This window comes from Colossoma macropomum, unplaced genomic scaffold, assembly GCF_904425465.1.
Source record: "Colossoma macropomum unplaced genomic scaffold, Colossoma_macropomum, whole genome shotgun sequence".
Classification (NCBI taxonomy): Eukaryota; Metazoa; Chordata; class Actinopteri; order Characiformes; family Serrasalmidae; genus Colossoma; species Colossoma macropomum.
Window position 1 is genome coordinate 31541168 of NW_023494798.1, and position 12826 is coordinate 31553993.

Below are 12826 nucleotides of genomic sequence, written 5' to 3' on the forward strand. Positions count from 1 at the left end.
CAGTAAATTGAAAGCTTATAGTAATGTGTATGATCATAAAACACAAGTTCTGTTAATTTGAGGGGAGCTTTTACAAAAAAAAATTTTACGTTTCATGCAGTTACTGAATAATTTGCCTTACACATACAAGGAATTTGGTTTTGGTTACACGAGCTCACAGTGCACGGTATCAAAAATTTACATGTAGTCTATATATATATATATATATATATATATACATATATATATATATATATATATATATATACACACACACACACATATATATATATATATATATATATATATATATATATATATATATATATATATATGTATGAAATGAAATAAAATACAATAAGAAAAAATACGATATTTATTATAAATATTTAAAATAAAATAACTGGATTTTGGTCATGTAAATTCAGATGGAAAAACCAAAATATACCCCGGAGAATAAGAGGTTAAATATATATTTTTTTTACCCATATTAATAATATTTTTACTTGTTTAATTTGAATTTCATAAATTGAGATACAAGCCAAAACGACTATTCATATCCCCCCCCAAAAAAATCAAGTGACTTTTATTATGCCCCGTGAAACCCGGATGTTAAACAAGCAACGGCTCCATACAGTCTGAGCTCCCTCACAGGTTTCAGACGCTGGCCGAGCTGCGCTCAGACTGTCCGCTCACTGAGCACAGACACTAAACTGGACACGGGCTGTCTCAGGTTGGAACAATATTCACTGTGATACCAGATATGATTGTAACGATGTGACTAATATCACTAAAAAAGTGCCTGCTGGGTTTTATTTTTCACTTTTTGACGTTTTCGCTCTGTTGTTTTCTCGCTAGCTGGCTCCGAAGCTTAAATCAGCTTCTGATTCTCCGGCTTCTTGTTCAGATTTTCTCCTTCTAACTCTCCTTTTCCTTCACACGAGGTGCCGAAATGTAACCATTTAAGGTGGAACGGAAAATTAAACCGAGAAGCCGGCGTTTAGAAAGCCAACTACAGCCTCGCTCGCTAGCTGACGTTAGTTAGCCGTTAGCTTCTGCTGAGCACCCGGTGAAATCACAGTGCTCGAGTAGCGAAATAGACGCTGAACACTGCGGGGTTTAGATACGGTGAACCTGAATGTGAGGTATTTGTCGATATTGGTGCTGCTGAATAACAGTTTTACCGTCTTAACCTCTGAAGTGTTCACGGTTCTACGTAGTAGATCCGTTTTTGCTTAAAATGGAGTCCCTGTAGTGGAGCGTCCGTCCCATCAGCCGTGGTTCTATCAGAGACCTTTCAGTGGAGAACCTGGCTTTGGGTTTTTAGTGTTTATCCAGAAATGGAAAAAGAGGACAGAGCTCACCTTCCGCACTAAATATCCCACAGTCATAATGGAAATATTCCAGTATACACTCTTAAAAATAGGTGGTTCTCTAAGGGTTTTTTATTAAAGGGGATGGTTCTGTTCAGAGTCTTGAGTTCTATATATAGATAGATAGATAGATAGATAGATACTTTATTGATCCCGAAGGAGCTTTAGCAGCCAGCTTATAATAATAAGGGTGAAACAGTATAAAAGGAAGAATAAATATAAAAATATCCTACCTACAGGCAGATATAAAAATAGAAATATACAAAAATCTGGAATAAGATCTATAACCTGAGATGAAACCATTATTTTATATATATATATATATATATATATATATATATATATATATATATATATATATATATATATAACCATTTCATGTTCAAATGGTTATTTCGCATGTTTAAATCGTTTAGATTGGTGGAAAATGTTTGTTATATGGTTCTATGTAGCACCAAAAAAGGATCAAGCTTGTAACAATAGAGGAACCCTTCGTGGTGCTATACAGCACCATTTTCACAAACGTTCTTTAAAGAACCATATACAACATGTTCTTCATCAGTCTGAAGAATTGTTTCACTGTGCAGAGAACCATTTAAGTGTGAGATGGTTCTGTATGTAACTTGTTTGAAAATGGTTCTATGAAGTACCAAAAGGGGTTCTGCTGTTGTTATGATGTCAAGCTTGTAACAATAGAAGAACATTTGTTGGTGCTATGTTGAACCGTTTTCAAAAAGGTTCTTTATAGATCTAAATACAACATATTCTCCGTCAGTCTAAAGAACGCTTTCACCATGCAAAGAATAATTTAAGCATGACATGGTTCTGGATAGAACCTTTTGGAAAATGGTTCTGTATAGCACCAAAATTGGTTCTGCTGTTGTTACAATGTCAAGCTTGTAACAATAGAAGAACACATTTTGGTGCTATATAGAACCATTTTCTGAAAGGTTCCAGGTTGTCCATCAATCCAAAGAACCTAAAATGCATTAAATAGTTCTATATAGAATTCATGGTTCTAAATAGAAATATTCCCTTTACTGAAGAACCCTTGGAGAGCCCTCTCTGTTAAGAGTGTGTGTTGCTGCACGGTGCTGCTGACTCACCCAAACTCGTCGGTGTGGATTTAAAAATAAATAATTAATAAATAAAAAAGTGTCATTCCTGCAGCATTAAAATAAAATTAAATTCAACTTCTTTTTTACAAATAGTTTTCTTTTTTCTTTTTTTTTAATTGCTCACACTGAAAACCAGTGAATTAGATCAGATCGTCCACTTCACTTCAATCACAGAAACTCAAACACAGATCTTCGCTGTTATTTTATGGCTCATCTGTCGTTTTTATCAGCTGCAGCTCGAGCTGCAGGAACGATATGAGAGCAATAAGTCAGACGTTAAAACCGGCAGATTATGCTGACAGTAGGCTTGGGCGATAATGTAAATTTAGACAAATGATTATCGTCTCCAGAATTCTCACGATAAACGATATTATCGTGTTAAAAATAAATTTACGAAGAAAACCCAAGTGAGTGGGCCTTTCAGTCACATGATCATTTCATTGCAGCCTGTGTAAGTGAACTGCTGCATCTCAGTAAAACAGCAAAAGAGAATTATAGCAGTGAATCTTAATTCTGGAAAAAACAGTTATGTTAGAAGAAATAATAATAATTATTAATATTATTATGATTATAGTCTTTAACAACCAAGATTGTTTCATACACAGTACATTATTACACATCTCAGGCACCACTGTCTTGCTGAAGTACTTACGGCCTGGCAGCTCATACTGTGGATTCAAGGTCTGTATTGCCGCCTTTGGTGATGATCAGTTTTCTGCATAGACGGCATGTAGCACTGTTAACATCTCACGGTTCTCCGTGTTCGTCTGGTTGGAAACCGCAATATTGCCAAACGGGCGCGGTAACACCCTTCTTCTGTACAAGCTCATCCATTTTTCACCGTATAGGGAGAAGGTCACACGTAGCGGAGTGTTTCATTTGCATATACCCAGCATTCTTTGCCAGACTGAAACGCTACGTTCTAATCTTTTCAAGTGGTGTGTTAAAAATGTATATTTGTAATTAATTAGTTATGTTTGCGTGGTCTATACTTAAATGCCGTCTTTTCTGTTATAGCTTAGGTCTAAAATTTTAACCTACCATAGATTAGAATGCTTGTACAAAGTCAATGGTTAAAGATAAAGAACTTAATATCCTCACTGGTTGAAATTATCGCGATATTCGATAATATCGTTTATCGCCCCAAGGCTAGCTCACAGGACAGCGCTGATGTGCTGGTAGAAGAAGAGGAAAGGTGGCTCTGCTGATTAATTTCCTCGTTTCATCATAAAATGCGTCCCACCGTCAGTGAACTGAACAGGGTTTGGTTGGAAGCAGATCGAGACCCGCGGGTTTCAGCTGTTTGTTTCAGACCCGTAAACGTGTGGAGTGTTCAAACACGGTAAAACAGTGAACTGAAAGAGAAAAGTTTGATAGGTCTGCACCGAAGAAGGTAGGAGAAACGCCCTAAGGAACCTGTCCATCTCTGGCTAACCCACGGCTGCATTGTCTCAAACTGATGATGTCTAATCAGCCTGCGACTGCGGTGTTTTTGTTTATACGTCTCTACCGGCCCGTTACGAACTACCGCCTCATGGAATCATGGAATTGGTCTCTGAGTGCTTTCAGAGAGAGTGAAAGAAGGAGCAGATAGGAAGGAGTTCGGCTCTCTTGCCTTCTGCTTTCATTATCATTGTCTGTCACTAGACAGCTTGTGAATAACACAGTCACAGGTTTATGTCGCAATCGCACAGTGGCTTTGTGATTTCAGACCGCGGCAATCTGACGCACTTGCGGTAAATACCACAGAGGATCCATTGCTGGAGATGATTCAAGTGAGGATTGTTCGCAAGTGCAAACCTGGGGCTCTTAAATTTAATCGGAAACACAGGACCTCGTAAATTCAAAGACATATTTAGGCCTTTAAACTTAACACTTAAGCAACCTTAAATTGGACGTTACATAATGTTCTTCTGTACGTTGCATGCAATTACGCATTTGTACCAGAGAGGTCTCCAAATCCCCCAAAATTACATAGTGCTGCTTTAAAAGACAAAGGCTTAATATTACTGTTAACAGTTAATTAGCATTAACTTAATGTTAGTATGACACTACTTATCGCAAATGCTCTTTTTCGTCTATTCCAACTTATAAGATGTCAGAAATAAATAATATCAAGACACGTACTATGAACATTTCTTAAAGTATCGAGTTATATTTTTGACTTTTTGCCCATCACAACTTGCAGCGGATTTTAATTTTCTGACAAGCCAGTGATGCAGTTAATGCTAGAAGACAGAACACAAAAAAGTGCTGGATAGAGATGCAACAGTCACAGATTTTTAAGGCTGCTTCCATTTTATGTGGGCAAAATTAACATGTGAGACTTACTGGCACATTCCCAGTACTTTCTATCAGCCATAGTTGAAATATAAATGACAGTTCGGCTCATTAAATAGCAAACCAACTGTCTTTTTAAATTCTTAAATGGAAAAAAAAAATCAGACTTCTATTTAGATAGCATAAATCAAATAAAGTGCTCTGTCTAGAGACGTGACTGGCTATTACACAATGAGCCATACATAATTATGCTATGATATTTTGGTGCAGATGTAGCAGCAGCTGTCAGATAAAGTGAGAGTGCTCTTACATGTCTTATGTTCTTTACATCAGAAAATTACAGTACAGGTTGGGCAAAATAAAAACAAATTGGCAGATTACCAATGTTTGGAGCAAAAATCTGACAGTTCTGATCTTGGCCAATTCCAATCGTGCACCACTCGTGATGGCGTATAAGAGACCACACATTAGAGATCAGGCTCATTTAATGCTGAATTAATCAAATTTATTTATCTAACAGTTGTGTATCTAATGCATTTTTAGCTTTAAGCAGTGTTATGAGTGCTTTTCTCAAGAAATAGCAATGAGTTGACTTTTTTAAAAGCAAGATTTTCCTTTGATATTATAGCTGTAGCTGACACATCCTTTATTTTTATGATGTAATAAGAATTTTTGTAACTCAAACGTCTCTTCTTTATTCCTAAGGTACGGACTGGAGGAAATAAAGAACGTCTCTCAAACCCTGGATAGACTCGTAAGTGCTTAGTTGCTCCAAAATCTATTGGGTGATGCCTGTTCATATGAATAAATTATTTGATTATTCAAAAAATTATTTTCTGGTTGTTCCACTAGCAGCAGCTGTTTACAAACTGTATGTCTTCAGATATTGTACATCAGTGTGTACCAATATATTTACATTTAACATCAGTGATCATTGTTTTAACCAGAATTAGCCTGATGTTTTAATTACCTCATTTGTTCAGCTAATGTGATTCCTTCACACTGTGATTTCTGACACTGTGCTGTTTTTCCCTTTGTCAAGAATCTTGTCGACTTGAATGGACAAAAAGACCAAAAGTACGCAGGTATAGTTCCATTCGAGTCTTTATTTAATAAGTGAAGTGAAGGATACCTGTTTTCAAGATGATCTTATCTTATGTTTTCTAAATTTCTCATTATCCAAATTCAGTTAGACTGAATCAGCCCTTTGGAAACTACGTTATGCCTGTAAAAAAGAAGAGAAAGTCCTCTGGTTCTGAAGACCCTAGCATCAGAAAGTGTAAAATTACCAGGTAAGCCTGGCACCCATGAAGTCTTTCCTTCTCACAGGTTGTTAGATATTATAGAAAAGGAGAAAATGTAGTAAACTTTTTAAGCATGTTACTGTAAAAAGGTTTTAAAGTAATTTTGGGCCCATGGACACGGGAAGGTGTTTTTAGTTGGGGTGCTGAAATTTTAAGCAGCATAAACCTGACGTGAACAATGACATTATTTTAAATTATTTTAAATTATTTGCTGTATTTCCATTTTTTAAAACATTTTTACATCAAACAATGCACTATTATGAGGTAAGACAACAGTATATTCATATAACTGACACATCAGGCCGCAGATGCACATCCTCTCTCTGCCCTCTCGTTCTAGATGTTCTGATAAACAGAGAACCAGTCAGACTGGGAGATGTAACAGTTTAAATGTTATTATGTCAGATTTTTTTTTTTTTTAAGTTTAAAAACGGTATTAGGCTGCTTTGGGGTTCAGAACGGGCCTCTATCTCTGCATACACTTTCTTTCTTCGCACCTCAACCTGGTTTGTTTTAGCGATGAGCCCCCAGTGCAGCCAGCTGATGTGAAAGGAGCGATTCGCCTCGCTTTAATGAATATACAGTGTTAACTGAAACAACACATGGCTACTCCAGACTGTGAAAAAATAGAAATAAAAATAGAAAAAGAAAAACTCAGGTCTAAAACAAGCAGACGTTAGTCTTTGCTATGCTCAAATTATTAAAAAGTTCAGATTCCTGTGTTGTTTTTATTTTTTTATTTATTTATTTTTTTTTAATCAGTTGCAGTCCTGAAATCAGTGGGTGCTGCAGCCCCCTCAGCACTCCCCCCCACTCCCACTTCCCATGTGCTGGTTTGAGTCTTTTCTGTTTGTCCATTCTTCATGAAATGTTCACACAATGTAAAGGGCAGCTTGCGTTTTCAAATAGTGCTTAAATAAATAAACTGAATAAAATATAGTGTTTTGATATGATGGTGACATTGTACACTATACATAAATTGGTTCTTTGCTGATATGGTATATGTTTTGTTTAAGAAAACATACGTACATGTACAGACTTTTTTGGTAACATGCTTTGTTTTTAGCTGATGATGTTTTTCAGCTGATATTTGTGACTCGTCACAAAATGGAAACAATTAAGCTTGAATTTATTTCAGATGTGTGGGTGTTTTTATTTTTATTTATTTATTTATTTATTTTGGTAACATTTTTTTATTTAAAATCTCTCTGTAATCTTCCCGCCCCAGTTACTGTCGGACACAAACTCCAGGAAGATTGATAAATCCGGAAGATCAATTCTCTAGCAAGAAGTGCCTTGCATGGTTTTACGAGTATGCAGGTATATTATTCTTGTTAATTATACGATAATTGAGTGGTTGAGATGTAAACAGAGCCATTCAGGGTGGTTTGATGTGAAATCGTTCATTGTAGACTTACAGACAGATGTATTTACAGTGGTGGTGATAGGAACCAGGGGTTGCCATGTCTACAACACAAATATAGACATTTTATTTACTGTCCAGAACCATCGGTGAACCGACATGTCTTCTGAGTTTTTATATGTAATGTTGATGGTAACATAGAATGGAAAAAATAAGTTTTCATTGGGGACGATTTTGCGTTAAAACACTCTCCCTGCGTGTTCCCCACCACCATGAATGGATTAAAAAATAATAATAATAAAGCCAAAATGATCTTAAAACTATCGCAAAAAAATCAGGCAACATATTTATAAGCATTTAATGTAATAACCTTTTGTGAGGGAGCTTTTAGAGGTATTAAACTCTTAAGTAATTTGTTTACATCTTAAGCATTTTATTATACAGAAATTGTGAAAAATCACTGACATTCCCCTAAAAAATGCAATTCAAATGTGAATGAAATAATATCACAACCTTTTATTTCCAGTGACCGAATTATTGATCACTGAATTGATATTACTCTCCTCAGGGCCTGATGACGTGGTGGGACCTGAAGGAATGGAAAAGTTCTGTGAGGATATTGGGGTTGAACCAGAGAATGTAAGTGTTTTCAGAGTTTGTATATATTCACAACCAAAGGTTCTCCTGCATATCAACAAATACTGTGTGTATGCTTTTTTTATTATAAACATTTGAAATGTTTGTGATATGATTGGTCTGATTTGTCTCTTCAGTTTGCTTTAAAAAAAAATCACATTTAGGCTGGCGATAATAAACTTGCTTAAAATTATATTTTTTGTCTCTTGTCCAGATTATCATGTTAGTCTTAGCCTGGAAACTTGAAGCACCAAATATGGGATTTTTCACTAAAGAAGAATGGCTCAAAGGAATGACTCTACTGCAGTAAGAACACTTTCAGTGGCATAGTGGCCTCCCTTAGTATCTGCATGACTTCTTTTTCCCTACAGACTCAGCCTTAAATATACTCTTTCTCTCAACAATTTCACTCTTTTTCTTTGTTCCATATGTATTTAATCACATATACTATGTATACCATCAAATTTATTGTATTTATGGCTTACAGACATTCTAGTCTGACAATTTCTGCTAATATATCTGAGCTGATGATATTTTCTGTAGTCTTGACCTGCAAAAATGTGAGGAAATGTAGTAAAAAATGTAAATAGATTTTTCATCCAAAATGGCCAAAATTCTAAATATATCAAAATTATTTTAGCGTTAATATGTCAAATAATGACATGTCAGAGGAGTCTAGTGTCTCCAGAAAATAATCATGATTTATGTTACCAAAATACCAAAATACTTAAATTTTGTGCAAAATTATTTCAGGGTTATAAGAGTTCAAACTAACCTTTCCTCTCAACACTTTCACCTCTTTGCCTTCTTACTGTTTTTTGTGTGAGAAAGGTGCTATATATTTATTTTATTTTTTTTTAATTATTTTAATGAAGGTATAGTTGTGGATCTCTCTGCCTACCAAGCATTGACATTTCAATATTGACGTCTTTTCACTCCGAAACAGATGCGACTGCACAGAAAAGTTACAAGGCAAGCTCGACTACCTGCGCTCACAACTGAATGACCCAGTTGTGTTCAAGAACATTTACAGATACGCCTTTGACTTTGCCAGGGTGAGGCTCATTTCTTTTGTATGTTTGTGTATTGTTGTCTGAGATGGTGTGAAGTAGGACTGCACAGTATGTACAAAATAAACTAGCGATTATATCGCCACATGTTGCAACTCCAGTATGCCTATTAATATTCAAAACGCATTGGGTGAAAATACAAAATGCTTTGGGTGAATGAATGTGACATGGTTGAAGATTAGTCTGCATTCTGCAGCTTTCTGTGATATCAGTATTGCAAATGCCAGTATTGGAGTATGATTGACAAATGCTACTGAGTGAAACTCCCTTGCATAAAAATTTAATTGACTTAAATGTGGTGAAGTAGTAGCTCAGTTTGATGGATTTTGTTGGACGGTAGGTATGTATGTAAATGCTTACTTCTAATGTTTGGTATTCTCCTTTTCTCTCCCTTTTTTTCCATCAGGATAAAGACCAGCGTAGTCTAGACATGGACACTGCAAAGTCCATGCTGGCGCTGCTGCTTGGAAGAACATGGCCCCTGTTTCCTGTGTTTCACCAGTTTTTGGAGGTTGGCCTGTTTATTCTTTGTATGAGATTAAAATGGTTATGGATAATGCTGAGTGAAACACCGATCAGGCATAACATTATGACCTTGTTTCTATACTCATTGTTCATTTTATCAGCTCCACTTACTATATAGGTGCACTTTGTAGTTCTACAGTTACAGACTGTAGTCCATCTGTTTCTCTGCATACTTTGTTAGCCCCCTTTTACCCTGTTCTTCAGTGGTCAGGACCCCCATGGACTCTCACAGAGCAGGTACTATTTGGGTGGTGGGTCCTTCTCAGCACTGCAGTAACACTGTGGTGGTGGTGGTGTGTTAGTGTGTGTTGTGCTGGTCTGAGTGGATCAGACACAGCAGCACTGCTGGAGTTTTTAAACACCACAGTGCCACTGCTGGACTGAGAATAGTCCACCAACCAAAAACATCCAGCCAACAGCTTCCTGTGGGCAGCGTCCTGTGACCACTGATGAAGGACTAGAGGATGACCAACACAAACTGTGCAGCAGCAGATGAGCTATCGGCTCTGACTTTACATCTACAAGGTGGACTGACAAGGTAGGGGTGTCTAATAGAGTGGACAGTGAGTGGACACATCACCACCACCTCAGTGTTACTGCAGTGCTGAGAATGATCCACCACCCAAATAGTACCTGCGGGTCCATGGGGTCCTGACCACTGAAGAACAGGGTAAAAGGGGGCTAACAAAGTATGCAGAGAAACAGATGGACTACAGTCTGTAACTGTAGAACTACAAAGTGCACCTATATAATAAGTGGAGCTGATAAAACGGACAATGAGCGTAGAAACAAGGAGGTGGTCATAATGTTATGCCTGATCGGTGTACGTCCAGGTGTACAGTGTTACTTATCCTGTGATACATCTGAAAAATGTTGATTTTGAATTTTATTAATGCTGCCCAGCGTTAGCTCTGTCTGTTAATGTACTGTGTGGAGTGTATGTCATTGCCCCTTTTCTCTTCTTTTTCTCCCCTTTAGCAATCCAAGTATAAGGTCATGAACAAGGACCAGTGGTACAACGTCTTAGAGTTTAGTCGCACTGTAAATCCAGACCTCAGTAATTACGATGAGGACGGAGCCTGTAAGTCTCATATTTCTGTCTTTCCGGGCAGTTAGTCACTTATCTGTGTGCATGATTCACTGCTTCTTTTTGTAGCCTCATGCCTGGTCATCCATCACCAGTGGTTCCTAATCCTGGTTCTGGAGGACCCATTGACCTGCTTTGGTGTTTCCCTGCTCTAACAAACCTAATTCAACTGATCAGCCAACTAACAAACAATTCCTGAGTTGAATCAGGTGTGCGCAGGGAAAATGATGACAATAACAAATGACATAACTAAACAATAACAAACCACGCATATCGTCGCTGTCCAAAGAAAAACAAGTATCTCAAAAATAGTAACTTTATAGGAGAAGGCAAAAACACTCTTACCTTTCAAAGACTGTTTACATGCAAAGGTTTTTGCCAATCCGATTGAATACATTCCGATTACACATTAAGACTGAGGTGTTATATGCTCACTTTATTCAACAATCTGATGAAAATCTTCGTTTCCATGCTCACTACAAGTAATCCGATCCAATTAGTGTAGACGTTACCATGACAGCGAACATCGCGTGAGTCCAGTCAGAGTGAGATGAGCAGCAGTGAGCTGCGCTTGTGTTTTTAATTGCTTTAAAATGATGTCAGACTCAGGAAAACGTCCTTCACATGTCCTTATTAAAGAAGGCCGAGAGGAAGACGTCGTGTTCTGAGACACATAAGCTGGACGTCCGTCCCACCGCCGTCTTTTAAAGATCAGAGCATAAACTTCGTCTCCTCTGCAGACCAGTTTCTGCTCCGCCATGTTGAACGGTATAAACTTTCACTATGACGCGACGAACATGATCAGAATGGACTTAAACTTTCTGATAGGGAATGTAATCAGATACAGGCGTTTACACGGATATTATTCCTTACAGGATTACCCACCTCGTTCAGTCGGATAGAACGAATTGTATTCCGAATGGCCTCAATCGGACTAGTCTGTTCCGACTGAGGTGTTTACATGGACGTATTCTATTATGATTGAGCTATTAGTCGGATTATTAATGGATTATTAGGCTGCATGTAAACGTGACTAATGTAAATTAATGTAAAGAGATTTTATTCCAGGTGATTTTAGAGCATTTCTATTGATTCATTCATGAAATGTTCACACAATGTAAAGGACAGCTGGTGTGTTGAAATGACAGAAAAATAAGAATCGACAAAAATGGAGATACATGGTTTTCTTCGGACAGCGTCGATATCTTTTTAAACAGTCCAAAATACTGGAATGTTGGAAGGTAAACGAGAAAACCTTGGAAATTATTTTCTTACTGTAGCAGAGAGCAATAGGAGAATTTTACACTATGTGTTGTCATCATAGAACTGCCATCTATTCACTGCTGATTCATAGAGATGTAAATTTAATGCATAATTCTTTAAAATTGAGTTTTATTAAGTTTAAATGAGTAATGGTGACAGCCCTGCATGTAAAAGCTGTTGCTTGGTGCTGCTCCTTTGTCTTCCTTTAAGTATGTTTCCCTGCTATACCTCCGTGTCCTCTACCCTCCTCAGGGCCGGTGATGCTGGATGAATTTGTGGAATGGCAGAAAGCCAGACTGGCGTTATAGCAGAAGCTGATGATGTAAAGCAGAAGCTGGTGATGTATGTAAAATTCAAGAGCAAGAAAGAAGAAGCACATCAGTGGAAGCTCTCTCTCTCCACACTCAACAGTCCGGAACATCATGCTCCTTTCCGGGACTGCCGCCCTGTTCCCTGAGCCACTGGTGGACCCGTCACTACCCAGAGACTCTTATAGTGTTAATTTAACTATAAAAGGAAAACGTTGGAAAAGGGGAACTGTTTTTTCATATGTATCGCATCTGTTGCAGCAGTTACATTGCCAGTGTTGTATGATCTGGTGGAGGGAAGTCATCTGTTAATGTAATATTTTTTTCCCTTTCATTTTTTTGAGTTTTACCTTGTTTATAGTGTTTTCAAAAGAAATGAAATAAAGGAATTGTATGTAAATATCATTTTCTCTTGACGACTGGTTTTTAAAAAGCATTTCAGATTAGTGTTGTAGTACTCGAGTCCGGTCTCTGTCTCGTCTCTGTCTCATCACTCGGACTCGGCCGTGTCTCGGTCTCA

General features: G+C 37.4%; 1 protein-coding gene across 2 annotated transcripts; it reads left to right on the forward strand.

Annotated features, from left to right (window-relative positions):
- Positions 1-599: 599 nt before the first annotated feature.
- Positions 600-12711, forward strand: dcun1d5 (DCN1, defective in cullin neddylation 1, domain containing 5 (S. cerevisiae)). Of its 2 annotated transcripts, none has more exons than XM_036585362.1 (11): positions 600-712; positions 5456-5504; positions 5793-5835; positions 5940-6042; positions 7283-7374; positions 7986-8056; positions 8268-8359; positions 9000-9108; positions 9530-9634; positions 10627-10729; positions 12251-12711. In XM_036585362.1, the coding sequence occupies exons 4-11, from the start codon at positions 5972-5974 to the stop codon at positions 12304-12306; spliced, it is 699 nt and encodes a 232-aa protein (XP_036441255.1). In that variant the 5' UTR covers positions 600-712; positions 5456-5504; positions 5793-5835; positions 5940-5971; the 3' UTR covers positions 12307-12711. The 2 variants fall into 2 exon arrangements, with proteins under 2 accessions (XP_036441255.1, XP_036441254.1); XM_036585361.1 differs by having other exon boundaries at positions 5793-5827.
- Positions 12712-12826: the final 115 nt, after the last annotated feature.

What these genes read in the sequence shown, in the direction of transcription:
- dcun1d5 (XM_036585361.1), top strand. An exon ending in TGTTTCACCAGTTTTTGGAG is followed by an intron (nt 9,635 to 10,626) that starts GTTGGCCTGTTT and finishes TCTCCCCTTTAG; the next exon opens with CAATCCAAGTATAAGGTCAT. An exon ending in TTACGATGAGGACGGAGCCT is followed by an intron (nt 10,730 to 12,250) that starts GTAAGTCTCATA and finishes TACCCTCCTCAG; the next exon opens with GGCCGGTGATGCTGGATGAA.